The sequence below is a fragment of the Diplotaxodon limnothrissa genome, linkage group LG7 (genome assembly GCF_057381915.1).
Source record: "Diplotaxodon limnothrissa isolate DT_005_m linkage group LG7, D_limnothrissa_male_GT1.1, whole genome shotgun sequence".
NCBI lineage: Eukaryota > Metazoa > Chordata > Actinopteri > Cichliformes > Cichlidae > Diplotaxodon > Diplotaxodon limnothrissa.
Genome location: NC_140602.1, coordinates 33,132,443 through 33,154,333, shown reverse-complemented (window position 1 = coordinate 33,154,333; position 21,891 = coordinate 33,132,443). Strand labels below are relative to the sequence as shown.

Here is a 21,891-nt window from a genome sequence, read left to right as displayed (position 1 = left end):
AGCTTTACTTTGAAATTTTGCTCGCTTTTGAAATGAAACCGAACACTTCCGGTATCCTCGGGGTTTTGTAATTTTTTCCATAAAACGACCATCAACTTTATTTATTTTAGTGTTGGTGGTGGTGTTTTCTCACTTGGGATTTCCTTTAAATAGTCCTACAAAATTAAACGCCTGTTTTTCATGTTGTTGTTTTTTTTGTTTGTTTGTTTTATTTTGGGGGTGGGTGGAGGGGGCGTTGTTTGTTTGTGTAAGTCTCATGACATTTTTCATTTAAGTTTGGAATTTTTGTTTTTGTCTTTTTAAGCTAACCGGAAGTCATTGTATTTGTTGTTGTTGTTGGCGCCAGCTGTAAAGCTTGACTTCCGGTAGTTTTGTCGTAGGGGGTCTACACGTGTTGGTGGACTAACTGAGGATTTGGGGTCATTTTGATGTCTACGTGGTCTGTTTTGGACTCCCGTGTGTTTATATATGATCGTGTTTAGCACCTCTGAGCGGGTGTCACGATGTTCAGACGAAAATAAATAGAAACACGCGCTCGCTGCCTGCGGCGGGATAGCTAACGTTAGCTGAACATGCCCGAACTTGTTCTTCAACACCGACAGAGAGACAGACAGGCATCGTGGACAACGGAAAACCCGACCGCAGTTTGAATGATTTAACATTAAACAAACATGGATTACCAGTTCCCACAGGAGCTTTTTCCATCGTTTTATAACTGCGGGCCGCCGAATTTGGTGCAGAAACACAATGCTGGAGGCTGGGCCAGCTACGACCAGGTCAAACCTCAGGTGGGTCCCACGTGGATAATTCCGTGACTCCAGATCTGTCCGCATTCCTGCAGGGAAAATAATTATAACTTTGCTTATATGATAATTCAAGGGGTAAAATATACTAGATCGTAGCAATATTTATGTTTAAGGTCTTTAAACTGAGGTTAAGTTATCATAGTAATGTGTGTGACAAATTCTCCTGTTAATGTCTTTGTTTATTTTTATTTATCTTTTTATTTATCGGCAACCATGTGGTTTACACCTACCGAGTTACAGAACTGTTACGGCCCCTTTTTGGCTTAAACTACAACTTAAGAGATTTTTTAATATATTTCTTTCTCTTTTTTGTAACCCAGCAGGTGGCTTGACTGTAACTGTGGGGGTGTTAAATGTTAGGCTCCAACTTTATTCGTGTTGGATGTGGTTGCACTTTCAGGTTGGTTCTGGTCCTCTCTCCACCTGGACTTTCACATCCAGGCATCAGGTCGGAGGGGAGCTGTGGCGTCGAGTCGAGCCTGTGCCGGTCCCCCTCCTGGCTCCTAAACACGGTGAGTCCTCAGTAAAGCTGGGCGATATAAGATTTTTTCATAACACGATATGGTTTTTCATTTGAGGCGATAACGATATCTATCACGATATAAGCCAAATAACTATATTTGTAAGATTTAAATGTGCCGTTGCTCACAAGTAAAATGTGAAATAATCAGCAGCTTGTTTTGATTTAAATATTTATTTCCCATAATAAGTTCAACAGGGTAGATGTACTTAAGGAACATGAGACTTTTTCAGATAAATAAAGGCAAATATTGCAAACTACACAAAAGGCAGCCGCTAAAGCGTCTAAGTTTCAAAATAGAACAAACGAAACAGACTAAATTGTCAATTCCACTTAGAAACAAAATATTAATTCTAAAAATAAATCTTAGTTTGTTTTACAGAAGAACAGACAAAACTGACTAACTTTTGTCAATATCAAATAAACTGAGAACTAAAAGGAAATTCTCAATCTCTCCTTGTTGTATAACTTAGCTTTTCAAACAGTTTTAACAGTTACTTTAGTCTGACAAAAGCCGAATGACGAATTAGCGCTTCCAGTCAGAGATTGAGCATGCACCGGTTTATTGTATTTCCAGACTTGCTTTCAGCACAATTTACAGTGCGCACTGCTCTGTTTTTGTCAGACTTGAAATAGCCGAAATACCTTCACACTACGGAACTTCTATGGCTCTTCCGTTCGACAATCTCTCCGGCATTGGAACCATCATCTGTTTTCTCTTCGGTAACCTTCGGTCACGCTCTCGGTTGATTTTTCCCTAGTCGGCACACTCATTTCCTCCATTACCTGGGGTGGCACGGCGGCTGGCTGCTTCCCAGACAAATACACATGTGCAGCTTGGCACTTGTGCTGTACATAACAAGTTACATGACGTGACGCTGCAGCTGTGATTGGTTCGGCTCTGCGCTACTTAATTTGGATTGTCTGTTCTTTTTTTTTTCCTTTTTTTTAAGAGGACAAGAGCGGTGAGGTCTATCGCAATAGTTAAAAGTTTCTATCGAGAAAAAGTTATTTCGCAATACATATCGTTATCGTTCTATCGCCCAGCTCTAGTCCTCAGTCAGCAGATGCTCCTCTGGTTCAGACTCCTTAATAAACTGCGGTGACAGCTGTCATAGCTCAGGACCAGATTTTAACATCTAAGGGAAGATAAAGGGTGTGCCCAGAATATAGAGCAGTTTTTCTCTTTCAGATACTCTTGACTTCCATTGAATGTGTTTTTCCACATATATGTAAGTTAATTTTAACTTTTTTTTAGCTATTCTTTCGCCTTTGACACCTCCGGATCCAATGAACTTCACAGAGCATGTAAGTGAGCCAGTTAAAATCATAAAATCACAAAGAGACAAAATTTTATTTTGTTTGTTTGTTTTAGGGTTTTTTTGGTTTTGGTTTGGTTTTATTTTTAAGTTGTGTCTATTTTTTGTTTCATATATTTTTTCCAGTTTAACAAACTGAATTGTCTGGGCAGTGAAGAACTGTTTAATTTCTAATCAGCATTAAAGGGAACGAACAGTCCCAGATGACTCGTGTTAACAAACATTCATCTTTTCTTTGTGTTTAGATGAATAATTTTTTCATGGATCACTCCCTGGACGCCTTCGGCTGCATGAGCAACGTTCTGTCCGAACACTTCTCCTTTAAGCTAAAAGGGCAAAAAGAGGTGGGTGTCGTCACAATAGGGTTAAATTACTTCAGATGTGATCAAAATCACACCCTGATTTTATGGACATTTAATGTGGTGTCTCATTTGAGCATTTAATTATTTATTTATTTTATCAGCCCAAAAGAACACAGTGAACAAATTATGACTCTTCCTTTGAAAAGGTAGTTGCTGTTTTCCTTGCCGCTGATTGAGTGGATATCATTCAGCTCGATTTGTGTTTATACACACTCCAAAACCACAATCTTGGGCGAGGTGGAGGGCCACTCCATCCAGCAGGTGGATTTCATGCAGTTGGCAAACTCACTGAGGCTGTGGAGCAGAATATGGATTACCAGCTGCAGTACAGGATGAATGATTCACTGAAGAAGATGGATGATTTGGCAAATTTAATACAGCACAAACAGAACCTTAATGTAAAGGGCAGTTTAGTTTCAAATTATTTGCATTGTTTGGCTCCAAATATTAATCTGGTCTTTAAGATATTTAACAGAAGCAACCAAAAGCCACACTTTAACAGAGTGCCAGAAGACAGAGGTGAAAGAGGTTTACAGCATTTTTGGGACTGATGCCATTTACAGCAGAAGACAGGTGAAAAAGAGGAAATGCACAAAGGCTCAGAAATCAACATCCAGTGAAATGTAAACAAACTGGAGCCACAGACTTAAAATGTTTGTTTTCTGGTCCTAAACATTGTTCACTTTTGTATAAATGTTCTAAGAATAAAATTATTGCTTGGAGCCAGATACCATGCACACCTTTCTCAACTCTTTAAGTCATTGCCAGAATTGATCCACTCAGTCAGGATGTATTCATTAGCAAGCATCATTGTTACTATAGCCCAGAAACCAACTGGGCTATAGTAACAATGCAGCTTTTATGGTGTTGATTGCAGTGCTGACTATCGCCAAAAGGTGGAGCCTTGTTCTTTTTGTTGTGTTGGATCTTGAGCTGAGAGTTTCAAGCAAACATTAACAACAGATTTTGTTTAACGTAAACATTTGTATATAAACACAGAAGAAAGCCGTGCAGTCATTGGTCATCAGATTTCTGTTTGATTGCAGAAATATTTTAAGGATGCAGTGAGGATGGGGAGGGTGACCTACTTCCTGGATTTGCTGAAGGTTAAAATGTGAGTTGAGTTGATTGGTTGAAATTCCTGGATGTCGAAGCTTTCTTTTAGTTTTATTTTAATCACGTTTACCCCTCCCCACGCAGGTGCGAGCAGAAGTATCCCTGCCGGAAGCTGGCCCGGCACAGCTGCCAGCTGTATGACGTGGTGCACTCCATCCCTCCAGAGCTGCTCGGCTCACTGCTGTACGATGAGCTGGCGGAGCAGAGGGACCGCCTGCTGTTCTCCGAAGGAACCACAGGGGGTGCTCTGAGTTTCGTTCCCTTTTCACAGAGTGATGGTGGCTCTCAGCATGGCTGCCTCCTCTATCCTGGAAACCCTGCACTGAATACCCTCAGTATCCTTGAGTTTGGATTTAGGAAGCTTCTAAAGCAGCACTGTCAGAAATATTTTGGGTCCACAATGATCTTAAAACCATTTAAAAAAAAAAAAAAAAACCTCTTTCACTTTTAAAGTACTCACTGGGTCAAAGCCAGGATTTCACATAACCATGGCTGCAGCCATCATTGGATAAAATGCGTCTTGCCCTTAACACAGTACCTGCAGACTTTCACAAGGTGGAGCTGCAGCACCACAGAAGCGGTCCTTTCTGTGTGGATACCAGCAGCAAACCGTTCAGCTTCCCACTTAGAGGCCCCGTCAGACAGATCAGCACCGCCTCGCTGTTTGGCGAATGTGAGAGCAACTGTGGGGAATATTTGGAGATGACTTCAGAGCACGGTGGTGTTTTTAAAGATGTTTGTTTGTTTGTTTGTTTTGCAGGTTGTGTGGCTGTGCGGTCGGATTACCTCTGTGGTGTTTGGAGGTTCAGTGAGAGAAATGAGCCGCAGGCACTCCAGGTGGTCAGCACGTCGGAGGTCGCGACCTGTATCAGCGCCAGGTTGGTGACAGTTCAAAGAGTGAAGTTGATGAGATGGATCTTTTTTGTGTGTGTATGGGGGCGCATGTGAGGCTAATCATCTCTGCTCTGTGCTGCCAGTCCTCATGTTTTAGGTGAAGTTCTGGTGGCGAGCGAGAGCGGAGCCGCAAACCTGTGGACGGTGGGGAAAGGGTGAGAAAGTCAATGCATTCTGCTCAGAGATGACAATGTTTAAAGGGAAGCGCAAACTAAAATTGACCCTCTGACCAATCAGGATGCAGAAGGTGCGACATGAGGACAGCAACCTGTACTTCAACGCCAAGTCTCCATGGAGATGGTGCGAGTTCACTGCCCACCCGAGAGTGGTGCTGTATGCGGACAGGACGGGGGTGGACCTAACAGATATCAGGGTGAGTCAGGAGGCTGGTTAACGTTGGCGATTTTGCTTCTGTACTCCACCCCAGTGGATTTTAAATCAAATGACTCCTCCTACATCTTCTTCTTCTTTCATTTCACCATCTCTCCTCCTCCTCGCCCTCATCTTCTGTCCCTCCAGGTGAGTCCGGCCTCCTGCCACACTCTGTTTCGTATCAGCAGTACCGCTGATTGTCGGAGCGGAGAGAGACTTGTCCTGTCCAGGTATCTAGGAGACTCCCACTCCTTCCACCACCTAATCACCACTCAGGTACGCCCAGCATCACTTAAGATTTACAGGAAGTAACAAAACAGCTAAAACGTTAACGGTTCCACTTCACCTTCCTCTCTCTCACTTTTTGTCAGTACTCGGCCTACATCATGGACGAGCGCTTCCCGTGCGTCCCAATGCTCAAATGGGATCACATGATGACGTCTCCACCTATTTTCTGTCACATTGTTCCTGGCTGCGCCTCGTCAAGCTTGTCAGCTGGCGAAGCAACCACTAAGGTCCTGCTCAGCTCCCAGAGTTCTCAGGAAATTATGATGCTGCAGTATGCAGGTGAGCCACCAGGGGGCAGCATGGTTTAGTTACTTTCATATAGATATAGATATATAGAGATATAGATAGAGATATGGATTGAACATAAAAGTGAAACTGTGTGTGTTCAGGAGGCAGAGGGAACGCCTGTTTCAGTCGAGGTCCTCCTCAGGCTCTGCTCAGGCCCAGAGACAGTCTGAAACACCTCCCAGTCCAGATCCCTCACCGCTTGGACGTTGCAACCAACAGACTGTCCTCATATGCCGCAGGTGAGAAAGTGATGCTACAGTTTACGTGAACTATCAGTTGCAAATTAATTTAGCAGGAACCTTTAAAGTCTTAAATTTTTATAGGTTTTGATTAGACGTACCTGTAGCCCAGTCACAGTCACATAATCATAATGTGGCATTAGCCATCATCTGAAATACGCTACGTGTAGTTTTGGTTCATCTAATGTAGTTAAATAAGGTCTACCTGAACTTAACAGTTCCCATGAGTTATTAAAGCCTTCACTTTTAGTTTCTAAGTTTTAGTCATGAATGTTAGAAAATGTATAAGATACATTAGCTCAGTTTATGCAGGCTCCATATTTGATCTATTAAAACAATTAAGTGGGAGGTGGAAGTTTTTTAACCCGTGTCACACCTCAAGCTTTAATGTTCTGGTGGTTAAAGTAGAAGATAGATGGATACAGTGGGGCAAAAAAGTATTTAGTCAGCCACCGATTGTGCAAGTTCCCCCACTTAAAATGATGACAGAGGTCAGTAATTTGCACCAGAGGTACACTTCAACTGTGAGAGACAGAATGTGAAAAAAAATCCATGAATTCACATGGTAGGATTTGTAAAGAATTTATTCGTAAATTAGGGTGGAAAATAAGTATTTGGTCACCTCAAACAAGGAAAATCTCTGGCTCTCACAGACCTGTAACGTCTTCTGTAAGAAGCTTTTCTGTCCCCCACTCGTTACCTGTATGAATGGCACCTGTTTGAACTCATCATCTGTATAAAAGACACCTGTCCACAGCCTCAAACAGTCAGACTCCAAACTCCGCCATGGCCAAGACCAAAGAGCTTTTGAAGGACACCAGGAAAAGTATTGTAGACCTGCACCAGACTGGGAAGAGTGAATCTACAATAGGCAAGCAGCTTGGTGTGAAAAAATCAACTGTGGGAGCAATCATCAGAAAATGGAAGACATACAAGACCACTGATAATCTCCCTCGATCTGGGGCTCCACGCAAGATCTCATCCCGTGGGGTCAAAATGATCATGAGAACGGTGAGCAAAGATCCCAGAACCACACGGGGGGACCTGGTGAATGACCTGCAGAGAGCTGGGACCAAAGTAACAAAGGTCACCATCAGTAACACACTACAACGGCAGGGAATCAAATCCCGCAGTGCCAGACGTGTTCCGCTGCTGAAGCCAGTGCATGTCCAGGCCCGTCTGAAGTTTGCCAGAGAGCACATGGATGATACAGCAGAGGATTGGGAGAATGTCATGTGGTCAGATGAAACCAAAGTAGAACTTTTTGGTATAAACTCAACTCGTCGTGTTTGGAGGAAGACGAATACTGAGTTGCATCCCAAGAACACCATACCTACTGTGAAGCATGGGGGTGGAAACATCATGCTATGGGGCTGTTTTTCTGCCAAGGGGACAGGACGACTGATCCGTGTTAAGGACAGAATGAATGGGGCCATGTATCGTGAGATTGTGAGCCAAAACCTCCTTCCATCAGTGAGAACTTTGAAGATGAAACGAGGCTGGGTCTTCCAACATGACAATGATCCAAAACACACCGCCCGGGCAACAAAGGAGTGGCTCCGTAAGAGGCATTTGAAAGTCCTGGAGTGGCCTAGCCAGTCTCCAGACCTCAACCCCATAGAAAATCTGTGGCGGGAGTTGAAAGTCCGTGTTGCTCGGCGACAGCCCCAAAACATCACTGCTCTCGAGAAGATCTGCATGGAGGACTTGGCCAAAATACCAGCTACTGTGTGTGCAAACCTGGTAAAGACCTATAGTAAACGTTTGACCTCTGTTATTGCCAACAAAGGTTATGTTACAAAGTATTGAGTTGTATTTTTGTTATTGACCAAATACTTATTTTCCACCCTGATTTACGAATAAATTCTTTACAAATCCTACCATGTGGATTCATGGATTTTTTTTTTCCACATTCTGTCTCTCACAGTTGAAGTGTACCTCTGGTGCAAATTACTGACCTCTGTCATCATTTTAGGTGGGGGAACTTGCACAATCGGTGGCTGACTAAATACTTTTTTGCCCCACTGTAATAACAGTTTCTGAGTCTGCAGAGGTTCACTGGGTTGTTTGTTTCCAGGTCTCACTTGCATCCAGAAGGCAGCAGAAGGTGGAGGTGGTGGCGAGGAGTGCATGTGCGTCCTCCAGCTGACGGAGGCAGGAGATATTTTCTATCAGATCCTGGAGCACAAGCAGCCGGACACCGACGAGTCACAGCCTCGAGCCGAGGAGGGTGATCTGAAGCCTCGGCAACAAATTAGTCCAGGAATGACAACACGGGCAAGGAAAACAGCTGAGAGCCTTCCACCTGATTCTCAGCTGATCATCTCCGAGACATCAAGTGACGAAGACGTCGTTGGGCCCACACAGGGTCCATCGAGGATTGTACCTGAAACACCGGAAAGAGGACAGCAAGCATCCAGCTTCTCGGAGGATTCAGAGTCAGAGATGAACCGGAACCGAAGGCGGATGCAGCTGCAGGTTGTTGTCAACGATGATTCAGGGGCGGAGGAAGAAATTGGATTTGACGTCGGTGTGAATGATAAAGCTGTTGAAGTGGAGGAAATTGTCAGTGGTGCATCTCGGAGAAAGACTCCAGTAAAGCTGAGCAGTGGTGCTCTCGTCACATGGAAACATTGGCTCCAGAAACTGATGCAAAAAACCTATGAAAATAAGCACCGCTCACACCTCTTGCAGCACTTCAAAGCCAACACTCAAGGTCTGCTTTGTATTCCTGAAGGCGATCAAGGCACTTCACGGCAGGATAAGTGCATGCAAAGCCTGAGGAAGGAGCTGAGGTTGGGCATGTCCAGACGGTCACTGCTGGTTCACAGCATGGTCTCCACCTCTCTCAGGCCTCCACATGTAGTACCCTTACCAAACCAGTTTAACACAAATGTCTGGACAGATCCACTCAGTCACCGACTGACCCTCTCCTGGCAGGGTGAGGAGGCATGGCAGAAGTGGTGGAAGGACCAGCTGGGCTTCACCAAGGAGGCAAAGGTGCAGGCTCTGCGAAGGAGGAGGAGGAAAGAAAAAGAGGCGAAGCAAGCCACTGGACGTCGATTGAATCTGAGCGCTAGCTTTACCTCGTCTGTCAGCTACCAGTCGGCGCTGGATGACCTCTCTGACTCTGCGGGCTGGTCCTCCGGAGTCAGCCAGGCGGCGTGGTCAGACACAGAGGACAGAGGGAGGCTGTCTCAGTTCTTAAGTATGTCCGAGGGTGAGACTTCGAGGGCTGCGACGCCTTCCACCGTTCTAAATGACACTCCAACAGCAACTCCAACTCCCACCCCGACCGCCACACCACAACGTGATAAACGTAGCAACCCTCAGCAAACCCCCAGCAGGACCACCACCCTTCCTCAGACCCAGACACTCGGACTGGACTTCACACCAGCCAGTCAGAGGAGGAGCAAACGACCAGCAGACGACTACCTCGAATCTCTGTTCGCGCCACAGGTAGTAACATGTCTTAGATCAGGTGATTTAAAATGCTCACATACAGAAAGTGGGATTTATTTTATACTTTTATTAATTAATTAATTAATTTTTTCATATATCATAAAGAATAGAAACCTGAACAATAAAAATTGGTGTGAATGTTATTGTTTGTATAACAGGACCTAGATAGAATATTTGTACTTGATTTAATTAGATGAAACATTTGCAGAATTCGTTTCATCTAACAGATTATTTTATGAGCGTTTGGTGGCTAAAGGTGACCACTGGCAGCCAAAGTACAATACTGTCTCATGCAAAAATCCTTTAATCTGATTTTCAAAGTACCTGGCAGCTTAAACATAGTGTGTTAGCTTGGCTGACTGTTCTTCATTCTTTCTCACCTGAAGAGGACGGTTTCTGGGCTTCGTTTTAGGACCACTGCTGTTCTTTATATAATGTATTTTTTTATGCTAACTTGATACCACCCACCCCCAGTACATATACCGTAGGGCATATATCTTAAATCTAAAGGCATGAATAATAAATGCCCTTTTGTGACCTTTATGCTCGCATTAACTGGCTGATGTTTCCAGGATGATCCTTCGCAGAGCCATTACTTGGATGAGGGGAGCTCCACAAATCCACTCTTGGCCTCATCTCAGCTCCGCAGCTCCCAGTCCATCCCTCTCCGAAATTACAGTGTGGATTTGACCAGAATGAACTTCGGCTCGCCAGGCTCCTCTCAGTCAAAGTCTCAATCCTACTCTCAGTCCCAGAGTTCACAGGGTCGACTGTCACAGGCATCGCAACCAAAGAAGAAGTCTCGAATGGGATTTTGAAATGTTTACTCAGTCTGGGAATGTATTGTTTGGGATTTTGGGATTACGCTTCCTGGATTTGCTACACTGGAATGAAATGAGAAAACTTGGACACTGGATCTAAGCTAATCAAGGAGGATCACCTGTGTGATGTCTGGAGGAGTCACTGCAGACTGTTTGGTAGGACTGAATGGAATTTATTACCTCAGTTGTGTATGTGTGTGTCTGTGCGTGTGTGTGCATGCACGCAACTGACTGAGCTCATGTTCCTGTTTTATTTATGACTTTTTGTGATAAAAGCTGAGGGTCAACATGCAGGATTATTAAAACTGTAGAGAGTAATGGTGATAATTAACTTGAGATCAGCAAGGGCTGGTCCCTGAGTTATGCTAGGGTCTGTTATAACTATAAAGTCTAGATAAAGCTAAAGAGCCTTTAACGTATCAATAATTTCCATAAAAATGATTCGAAAGATACCAGAAGTTGGTTTACCCAAACGCATTTCAGAAGATGATACTGTGAAGGCTATATTACTGCACCAAACAGCTGTCATCCAACTTTCACATATTTAATGCCAAAACCATTCCTGAAGGTCATAATGAACACGCCCACAAACAGCCGCCTCTCATCAACTGTCTGTGTGGTTAAATGTGCATTATTTAAAAAGCTTCTTGTCTATGACGTATATCTTTTATGTTTCTGTTTCACTCATTTTGCCAAATTTATGTTTCTGAGACTTTTCTACATCTAAGCAGAATTTAACTTATTTTCTCAATAAAACCACAACTAACATGAACAAAAATCTCAACTTCTCCTTTAAAGGGAAACAAGGGCAGAAACTTAAAAGACCAACCACACCTTCCACGTTCGTGGGGTTTTTATTTCTAAGTTCAGCTGTGGGTTTAAATTCAGCAGGTTGTGGCGTTCAATGGAAACGCTGTTAATATTTAGATGCGCTGCACTACTTATCATTCTTGATTATTTGTCAGATGATTCATCTCCTTCCATAAAGGACGACCCAGTGTATCTTCTATGAAAGGAGGTAGTAAAGGAAGCACGGAGGCACCTTTGCTTTATTTAGAGAGAGCTTCTGTTGTGGCTGTCGGGCAGAAACTTCCAGGTCTTGTTAGTCAGTTGGGAAATTTTCTAAGAAAACTGTCTTTTGGTGGCGAAAGACTGTTGAAGAGTTTGTGCCTTGTGTACAGTCTCAAAAAGCAGTTTGTCCAGCTCAGAGTCGTTTTGATGAACATTTGGTTGTAAACTGGGTGGCCAAGTTCAAAGCTGGAGAAAGGTGTCATTTGTTTGTTTGGGTTTTTCTTTTTTGGGGGGGGGGGGGGTCCAGCTTTACTGGAGTCAACGCACCCAAGTTGCACATGTGGCTCTTAAATGTGTTTTAAATTCTTGGATGTGCATGAGTGCTGTGCCTGTAGAGAAATGAGCTGCACTCAGGTTCAGGTTTGATTGATGGAGTAGTTTTTGCTTGCAGACATGATTTAAAGGGGAAAAAAGAAACAGACGAGATGTTTAAAAATAATATTTTTATAAGATTATTCTTTTCTTCTTTTTTTTCTTTTTTTTTTTAAGTACAGGTGACCAAAAAAAAAAGAATAACTTAATATCTACAAAAAATTAAACTTTTTTTGTACAGCATTTACACTTTTACATATTTTTGTATGAACATTTTTGATATTTTTCAACTTTTTTTTGACACTTGGTCACTATTATTTAGTTTCATACAACAATCTCTGAACAGTTTCAAACACCACAGACGACATTCCTTTTGTTTTTAAGCTACATCCTAACATTGGCAACTTCAAATTTAAATCAGAGCCATACTTTCAAACACATCCATAAACACACGATCGTTAAATGTTTTTCCAACCTCCACTTCCATTTAACACTTGAAATTACATTTAAAAATAATAATAATAAAACTGTGCAAATTAAACTGAAACAGAAGACCGGAGCAGCCGCGGTCAGAAAGTTTCCAGTTTGAACTGGAGAACACGCCACTGATACATCTTTAGGTTGCTCTCATTTACTTTAAAGTCCTGATTTATCACATGAGATTCGACTAAAAGAAAAATTGCGACCACTGCTGCTTTCAGCCTCTGTACGCCAGAGAAACGCCTCCTACTCCTTAAAACAGTCTTGGATTAATAACAGTCAAAAGACATACTCAAAAACAAACGCCACGTTTTGGCAAATTACTCTTCCAGCCCGATCTGACATTTTAGCGACCGTCATGTGTCTGCTAGCTCAGCACCTTGAAGACCAGGCTGCCCAGAGTTTATCTGCAAAACATCACTTATATCCTTACAAAAAAAAAAAGAAGAAAAAAAACTTGCATCCTGGAATGTGACATCTCAACATGCACCGACACATCTACAAACTAAGTCTATCAAATCTACCTGGAGGATGTCTAACCGCTCAGCTGCCAGTTGTGCTATTCTCCACCAGCACCAGAGCTTATTGAACAATAAATTAAAAAACGGCAGGAGAACACGGGGTGGTGGGGGGTGGAAACGGCGAGGCACGGGCGGCAGAGGCTTCAGGCATAGAGGTATTGGCGTTGATTTTGGCGACGGAGGTGAGGAGGGAAGAAGGAACCTTCGGCATCGCTGCCCAGAGAACTGCTGAGAGACTCTTCACCCGAGCTCATCATATCCTCACACGAGTCCTCGCTGTAGACACACAGAGGGAGGTATGAGGTCAGTACAGTCATATGTAGAGGCTTTGGCAAGTTGATACGACCATGGTAGTAACTTCCTGAGTCACGTTAATAGTGGTAGCATCTGACATGTAACACTGTTAGTATCTTGCTAAGCTCTCCTGCTTTGGCGTGTTTTTGAGGTGAATTTGGACTGTTAGTATCTCGTCAATTTCAAGGTGAACAATTAGTAGTGCGTGTGGAGTGGTTGTACCTTGCACAGGTATGTTTGGAATGAGAGTATCTTAATTGGGGTTGTTTTGAAGTCTGTGTCTGGTTTTTGTATCAGCAGTAATCTCTGTGGGCTCTTAATGAGTAAATCTGTTTCATCCTTCTCATCACCCTCTAAAAATAGAAAATTAATCTGGTGCATTGGGGTATTTTCACCGAAAAGCTAAATCATAACATTTTTCAAAATTATTTTAAATCAATTAATCAACCACCATTCATTCTTAATTTAATTGGAGTTTCTTGGCAGTAGAACCAACTGAAGGCAGTTGGAAGCTGCACTAAACCAAACAAACAAACAAAAAAAAAGCATTAAGTGATAGAAACTGATCTCTTCTAAATCTATTTGGTCATTTCTGATCTTGCTGAGAGGCACTGGGATGGAGATGGGCTGAGCAATGAAAGCAAAACAAAACCAGTCAGCTGTTTCAAACTTCCGCATATCACTTAAGACTATCAGCTGATCTCATGTTGTCTGACTCAGCTGACTGAACTGTTAAGGTGTGTAAAGATGTTTGTTGATCGGGAGCTTTGTGTACTCAGCTTGTGCTTAAATACCCGCCCACTGGAACCATGTCTGTTCCTCTTTTCGCTTTCAACACACTGACGTAGAAATAAAAAGGAGCTGTCCTTGATACATAAAGGCGAGGCCACCCTGGCTTCATGTGACGTCATGGAAACAGTTGTGTCAGTGGGATGTGACTGGCTGGGAGATATGAGAGGCCCTGACAAGCTCAGACAGTTTCAACACAGGAGAAACTTCAGTGTTGCCGCTTGTTGCCACAGGAAAGTGTTTACTGCAAATAAAATAAAAGAAACGCAGAGCTCTCTCCACTGATTTAAACTTCATTTCATAGATTTTTCTGACTTTATCAGCACCAGAAACAGTAAGTGTCCTCCTTCACTGCTGTTACACTTGCTCTAGATTACCTGACAGAGACTTTTCAGGGCGTTTCTCTGTGCTGCGTCACTGCAAAGGCTGAAATATTTGGCGTATGTGATGACACAAAGGGTGTGTTTGGTTCCTTTTTCATTTAGCCTCTGTTTTTGTAGTTGTTGATGGTGGTAGGAGTGTTTGAAAGAAGTGATCAAATCAGAGTGAAACTGAAGCCAGTACAGTCAGTCTGATTGGTTTCTATAGCTTGAAACAAGTCACTAAGACCAAGAAATTCAGGATCGGTTGTGTTTTTGGAGGTGTGACGGCAGTGTTGCTTGGGTGTGTTTGGGGTCCTCACCTCTCGCTCTCATCCCAGCAGCCCTCTGGGATGGTGGGCAGTTCGGGGACACTACGGTAGCTGTGCAGGCTCTGGGCGGTCCGCCGTGACACGATCCACTGCAGCTTCCTGTGGTCGGGTTTGCTGCACTCGGGGGACGCGTAGTCTGACAGGCACTGGGCCACGCATTTGCTCCACAGCACCAGGTCAGCATCAGCAATCTGAAAACAAATAGGGGAGCAGATCAGTCTAACTGTCTGCGCTTCGCACTGACAAGACGACGGTGTGTTTAAAACTATCCGGTTACTTAACAATTAAACAGAAACCTAGTGGTGTTGGTGATTTGCAAGTGTGAGAAAGACAAAAGGGCTAAAGATCAATGACATCAGCTCCTTTTTAACATGGAGCCATCACAACATGCCAGGTTACATAACTACAGACATCAACATAAAGAAAATATTCTGGACCAGAGCTGGGCTAAGAATAAACACTCTCACGATACACGGCTGCTGCTATTCATAACTCGAGTGCTCACTTCTTCTATTTAAAAACTGGAGTCTCATCTTGAAGCTGCAAGTCCGCAGGCTGTAAGGATAGTTAATAAAGTTGTTCACATTTGCCAAGTAAAAGTCTGAACATGTATTAAAAATGCCTCCTGTGTGCGGCTGATCCAGGAAAATGCCCACACTAATTCTCTTTTAATGGAGTCATGAGACATCTGCTAATTTAAACTTCTCATTTCCTCTGAAATCCACCTGCTCTGTGTTGTTGACTTTGGTGTAGAAAATCTATTTCTCAGTTTTTTTTTTCCCCATGATTTGTACACCTTCCCCTCCCCGGATGAGTTGTTGTGTAATGAAGTCATGCACTGTTTGGCAACAGCCTACCTTGAGGTGTCTCTGGATGTGAGAGGTTATTTCCAACATGTCCTCTGACTGAACGGCTTCAATCTCCTGCCTCAGCAGTGCCAACGCAAGGACGGACGGCTGGAAGGAAAAGAAAAGAAAACAGTTAAACAGGATCAGTGTTGTGTCAAGAATAAAATGCATTTGTCAGTTTTTAACCAGGACAGACATGGAATTGTTACCTTTGCTTTGGAGAAGGAGATCCGGCACAGACAGGCTTTGAGCTGAGCCTCCAGCTTCTCCAGGCTGAGCGTAGTCTTCCTGTTAGGACAGACACAAACATGCAATCAGGTTCGGGTCTTTAACAATTCTCGAACACACGCAATCATCAGTTTTGTCCACATTGCTATTATTATTAATAGCAATAAACTGAGAATCGAAAAGGTGGCTCAACATTATCTTTGTCAGTCACAAGTGGTCAGCCGATTAGTGTTCAGTTTCACAACCAGGTGGCAGTGGTAAACACACTTAGCAGGACTGGGCAACTTAAAACACTGATGTCAAATATGAGGACAGTTAAATTCTGTGCAACTCTTCAATTAACTTAATTTGCTCTAAACAAAACAAACTGGTGTAAACTCTGATGTGGCATTTTGACCCAAGCTGAGCTGGTTAAAAACAACACGGCAGGGTTACATAAGAGCAAAGTTTTGTTGCCAACAGCAGAAAACGGGTGTTATCAGTGCACTTCAGTCAGACACTGCCTGCTGCCCCACATATCAAGACTTTTTGCCAATCGAATGTCGTCCAGACTTTTGAACCCAATCCGGAATCATCAAGCTTCCAAACATCAACTGTAACGGATCATCTATTTGCAGACACAAATCTGAATATGTAACCTCGTGTTCGTAAGGGCCTCACCTATCGGTGCAGTGCGATAGCGCGATCTGGTGGTACAGGTGCAGAAAGGTTAAGGCGGTTACGGCTTTGGACTTGAAGTTGAGCTTCTCGGTGATGATCTTCTCCATCCGTGCGAGGTCGGACACAGTGAACCGGCATTGTCCGATGCGGATGAGCTCGTCGGTGGGCGTCAGGTTGCACTCCTCCTCTGTCACTTTGGCTGCTATATGGAGGCAGCTGAGGCTGATGCAGGACAGGTGCTTGGGCTGGATCTGATGGGAGGAGAGACAACAATTAAGTAAAGAAACCTCTGAAGCTAAAGTGTGCAGTGTCTGCTCCTAGCAGGTGTGAACGTCTCATACCTTCATCATGGCGAGGAATCTGTCCAGCAGGTTAACAGCCAGGACGAACGTCTGCGTGCTGTAACCGAAGAAGCTGGTCAGACTCCACAGATCCTCCACTTTGGCATCTCTGCACTTGGCCGAGATCCGACTGTCACCCTGGAGAATAAAGACACACTGTTGATTAATTTCACAGTTATTAAGAAGCCTGTTAGCAATGCTTAGATCTACAGGTGCCCACCGGCGCTGTGGATTCAATGGCGCTGAGTCCCATTACTTTGGGGAGGTAATGCACTTCCTGCTCACAATTCACCCTCAGCTCCTTCATCAGCTTGAAGGCATCCATGTCTCAGCTGGCACTGCAGGAAGTGATCTTTCTTTTTTAAAAACACAGTACCGACACTGCAAGGAAAGAAAAGTCACAAAGTTTAGTTTTTATGCTGTAACCTAAGAAAAGGCCGACTTACAGCCTTTGCTGTGAGCTTGTGCTCCTCGGCAGCTACAAGACTGTCATAGTTCAAATAGTTGCAAATCGTAACTGAAACTAAAAGCATTTTTGTAATACACATACATAACAGGATTTCTGCAAACTCTCCGTCACAATGAAGAGCAGAGCAGAAGTTTGGAGTTTCCCCTGAGGTGAGTTTGTTATGACATTTTACATGTTATGAAATTCACTTCTAACCAGAATTTTCTGATTTCTTCCTAAATCTGCTTTTCTCCATTTTGTTTGTTTAAAAAAAAAAAGTGACTTTTAACTCATTCACTGCCATTGACGTCTATAGCCGTCAATGGCAGTGAATGAGTCAATGGGTTTAACTCATTCACTGCCAATGGCTGGCAGTGAATGAGTTAATCACACTTATGCCTCTAACTATTGAATGATACAAATCTAGATTATATTTTTAAATCCTGTTTGCATCCTGGCAGCTGCCTGATTTACCTGCTGCCTTATCTGGCAGGTTATTCAAAGTCACCAGATGCACAAACTTCTTTCCACAAGGACGTTTGGACTCAGCTCAATCAAGCAAAATCAACAGAGCCTCTGGGCAGTTTAACATTCTACAGCAGCGCCACTCATGCAACAATTAGCTCTTTTCTGTACCTGTAGCTCACGACTTCTTCATGATTCGTTTTTTTGCACATTCGTTTGCATTTTAGTTTTGTTCCATAGTTAACATTTTACTTAACTTTTCATTATATTTTCGAGATTTTTGCCATTTAGCAGGGGGTTTATTTACTGCATTCAAACATCTGTAGGTTACCCACCCAAAGAGGGTTTGGCCTTTCCTGACAAAAAAAAGGTCTCTGTGATCATATGAAAATATTTTGAACCTTTTTGCTGCGTGAATAGACTTGTCGTGAGTATGGCAACAAACTCACTGCCTCAACTATAGAGGGAGGAGAGCTGCTAATGAACACATCCCCTCCCCCCAAACACCACATCCCCACCAAGAAAACCATGTTAAGCTACTAAATTCTATTTAATTTCTATTTGAGGAATTATGTGGCACATTGTTTTACTTATTATCCTCTATTAATCTTTTGTTTTATCGTATTATTTGCTCCGTTTTATCAACTTTTTGGGAAAAATAAAATCCGGTTTTACTGTATTTCACACAGAGCAGAAACAAACGCTTTCTAGTCTGTTTTATTGTAGACGCCTGAGTATATCATGAGAATAATGTGAATGAAGAGGACACATTTGAGGTGAAGTCTTTGGAATCGTGTCAGATAATCTGTATCCAGGTTGAGGATCTAAGTTAATCACTCGGTCGTTGCTAAACTGCTACACTGTTACCGTGTTGTCACACGACTTCACATTTTCGGGTACATTGTTGCTAAACTGTTACGTGACTGCCGTGCACTCTCAGTCTGGGGGTCAGAGCCCAGGGCCCGGCCCACTTCCCTCAGCTGGGCTTCGGTGTCAGATTTCCGCTTGTCTACGTCTTCTCGATCCCCTGACCGAAAAACAAGTACCCCTTTTTCCTGTTATGGCTGTAAATTAACGACCTAAAATACAAATTAAGTTGCCCCACACGTCTAAAAACACTGTTTTTGTCTTTTGAATTTTTGTAGTTGATGTGGACGGTTAGCCTCCGCTAGCTAATGGTTTAAATCCTCTGTAGTCGGAGCGGGGGGAGGGGCTTCTGTTTAAAAATGATGAAATATCTTAACTATTTTACTACGGAAACACGATTACCCACACAGATATTTAATAATTGAGAACTAGAGCAGAGAGTTGACTTAATAAACCGATTATATGTCATTGCAGTGGTTTGTAAAAGTGAGTTTAACCGAGCTTAGAAAAAAGGAAAACGGGTCCAGATGATACCAGCTACAACAGCGAAGAGAAGCCTCTATGCTGTACGTGCAAACTGAAGCAAACATATCAATTTTAAGGAAAAACACACATTAAATGCTTTTAATCTAATGTCAGAACTATAAAATTCACCTATTTGCTATTTTTAAGCGCTTCTGGACGAGTTCCTGTCGACAGTAATGAAAAACCTTCAAAAACAAAAAACGACACTTTACTCGCTCAAGTGAACGCTCTAAGTAAAATAAATGCAACTGTGATGTATTTTAATGGTTTACTCTACCTGTTTCTGTGAGTTAGATCCACATATTTGTCCTGCTGTGGCTTATTTTTCTTCTGCTCTTCTTTCGTCTTTCTCTTTTTCTGTCCTTTGTTGATGTTGAGTGAGCTCACGCCTACTTCTCGACGTCACCCGGCCACAACCAATCAGACCCATCGCTTTACGAACAGCTGTCCCCTTTTTAGGGTGTTAAAGGCACAAATTGCAGCTCGATTCTGGTGTTTTTGTACCACCGTATTAGCATTTTCACCATATTTACACTGGAGATAGATAACCCAGCTTCAATCCGCAGATACAGCTCGGAGAAACGGAAACACAGCGTTTGGATCGCGAGAAACAAGCCCACCTTGAGTAACATTACCGTGAGCCAATCAGCAAACCGAAGTTTGCTGCGTTCAAATAGTCCGCCCAAAATGTAATGTTTTGATTGGATCGTGCCTACACAGAGACCTGACGCAATCATAGCATTACGTAGTGCCTTTTTTGGACAGTTTTTTTTATTCATTGTCTGTGTCAGATGTGAAACAATATGTCTGTAAATGGTTAAACCTCAATTCCACCTTAAACAAGCATACCAGTGTTTTTATATACTCTAAGATCTTTCAGATGTAATGAAGATGTTTATATTAAATAAGAATTCAACACAAAAGTGATTAAATTCAAAGATACTGTGGCAAGCCCAATAAAGTTTATAAAAACAAGCGGAATGGGAGATTCTACACCTGGGTTCATGTAACGTCACAATGAACCAGAATGAGAATATCTTCTGATGTATTGTCAGGAGTTATTTGGTAAGTTATTTTAAGACCCCAGTCTAAATTAATGGGTATATAGCTAAAAGTCCAATTTAACATGAAAACATCATGTATAGAGTCAGATCTGATAACACTAAAGTAAGGCTTTATAAGCTTTAAGTCTCCCATATGTTTTTAGCTATGGTTTTATTGAATTATAAGTTATAATTCAATAACAACTGCGATGAAACACAGAAGTACTTCAAGAATAAAAATATCAAATATGAAAGTTCATGATTTTACTTTTATGCAACCCTGGTGGCAAAACCAACCAGGGTTTGCTTGAAAGGTGTGACTGCTGAATCCATTGATATGCAAATATCAGTGGGTAAGGGATATCTAAATATGCACTAACTTACATACATTTCCATTAGATAATGCGTAAATGAACGTTTAAATGTCTATTTTAGACCACTTTTTAGGAGCTTTTCTTTCCTCTTGCCCGAGAGAAGACAGCTTAAGCAAAGAAAGAAAAATATATTTGTTAAAAACCCTCAGAAGCCAAAAAAAGTAGTTTGTTTGCAGTTTCCTGCTGGAAAGTTGCATTAAAATTTCATTTATCTGTGATAAGATTGTTAGTCAGACCACTAATGATATCAGTACTTCTGTCTGGCTGTCTGTGTCAATGATAAAGTGCATGGTCATCTTAAAAGGCAGAAGTCAACCCTTACGTCAGCATTTACTTTGGAGCTGCTTTTGAGGAACCACCACTTCCCACACGCTGGTAGGAAACACACCATAAATCCCTGCCATACATCAGACTCAGAGTCACAGAAAAGTCCACGATGAACTTCGCATTCAGCACACTGATCAGTACGGTTTGGTTACGCTGGCCCACAGAAGATTACCAGAGAAAGACCCAGCCTTTTTCTTTTGTTTTTAACCACATAATGGAGTCTTTCCTGGGACAAATGCTTGTAAACTCCCACAGAAACATCCAGAAAGAAGCTTTGTGTTGATTCTGTTCTCTTAAACACAATCTATGACGAGCTAAGATTTGACACAACTCTGTTTTTACTCAACTGTCATCCTTTCTAGCCCTTTCAGTCGGGTTTCGGTCCTTTCACAAACAATATTGTAATTGGTGCTGATTCTGGTGGTTGCTCTGCTTTTTTTCTGCTGGACTTGAAAGCTGCTTTTCATACTGTAGGAGTCAAAGGTTTGCCTCTTAACTAATTTCAGTTTTACATCTAGAGTTATACAAGGGTCTGTCTTGGGGCCTGTTCTTTTTTCTTTTTACATGTTCTCTCTACCTCCAGTTATTTGTCAACATAACCTCTCGAGTCATTGCCATGCAGATCATTTACAGTTGCATTTAGCTGTGAATCTTAGAAATCACTGTTTTGTAAGAAAGTGCATATTCGATATATATTTTAAAAAACAAGAAAACAACGTTTTTTGCAGGTGATATTGTTTGTCCCTTGACTATTTACTGAGGGGTTAACAGATAAACTGGACTCTTTAACTACTTTTGTTACAACACATACTAAAATCTTTTTGTTAAATTTAATTTTATTATTATTTATTTAATATAAAAGAGTTATGTTTACTTTTGTTCCTTTAATGCACTGTACACTAGAGTTAATCAATCATCTATTGCTAGTGTATTAATAGTGCAAAATGCTGCAGCCTGATTACTGACTTGGACAAAAAAGAGAGATGACATTTCTCCAGTGTCAGCAGCCTTGCACTGGCTCCCTATGCAGTATAAAGTGGTGCTGTTTGTGTTTTTAAACAGGGTTGCATCTACATATGTAGAAGCTATGCTGAATCCATCTCACAGGTGATCTTAGATG

At 42.3% G+C, this 21,891-nt stretch overlaps 2 protein-coding genes across 2 annotated transcripts; one reads left to right on the top strand and one right to left on the bottom strand.

The window, feature by feature from the left end:
• Positions 1 to 385: 385 nt before the first annotated feature.
• Positions 386 to 11,244, top strand: taf1c (TATA-box binding protein associated factor, RNA polymerase I subunit C). Its single transcript, XM_085357948.1, has 15 exons — positions 386 to 788; positions 1,207 to 1,318; positions 2,585 to 2,634; positions 2,891 to 2,989; positions 4,054 to 4,121; positions 4,208 to 4,458; positions 4,668 to 4,796; positions 4,884 to 5,001; positions 5,101 to 5,172; positions 5,255 to 5,390; positions 5,537 to 5,665; positions 5,761 to 5,956; positions 6,067 to 6,204; positions 8,282 to 9,663; positions 10,239 to 11,244. Exons 1-15 carry the CDS (start codon positions 672 to 674, stop codon positions 10,482 to 10,484), a joined length of 3,243 nt encoding a protein of 1,080 aa, XP_085214074.1. The 5' UTR covers positions 386 to 671; the 3' UTR covers positions 10,485 to 11,244.
• Positions 11,245 to 12,182: 938 nt separating this feature from the next.
• ccng2 (cyclin G2) lies at positions 12,183 to 19,385 on the bottom strand. Its single transcript, XM_085357947.1, has 8 exons — positions 19,305 to 19,385; positions 16,943 to 17,103; positions 16,723 to 16,860; positions 16,382 to 16,632; positions 15,703 to 15,781; positions 15,503 to 15,601; positions 14,637 to 14,836; positions 12,183 to 13,147 (listed from the first exon to the last, which is right to left on the bottom strand). The coding sequence occupies exons 2-8, from the start codon at positions 17,045 to 17,047 to the stop codon at positions 13,015 to 13,017; spliced, it is 1,005 nt and encodes a 334-aa protein (XP_085214073.1). The 5' UTR covers positions 17,048 to 17,103; positions 19,305 to 19,385; the 3' UTR covers positions 12,183 to 13,014.
• Positions 19,386 to 21,891: the final 2,506 nt, after the last annotated feature.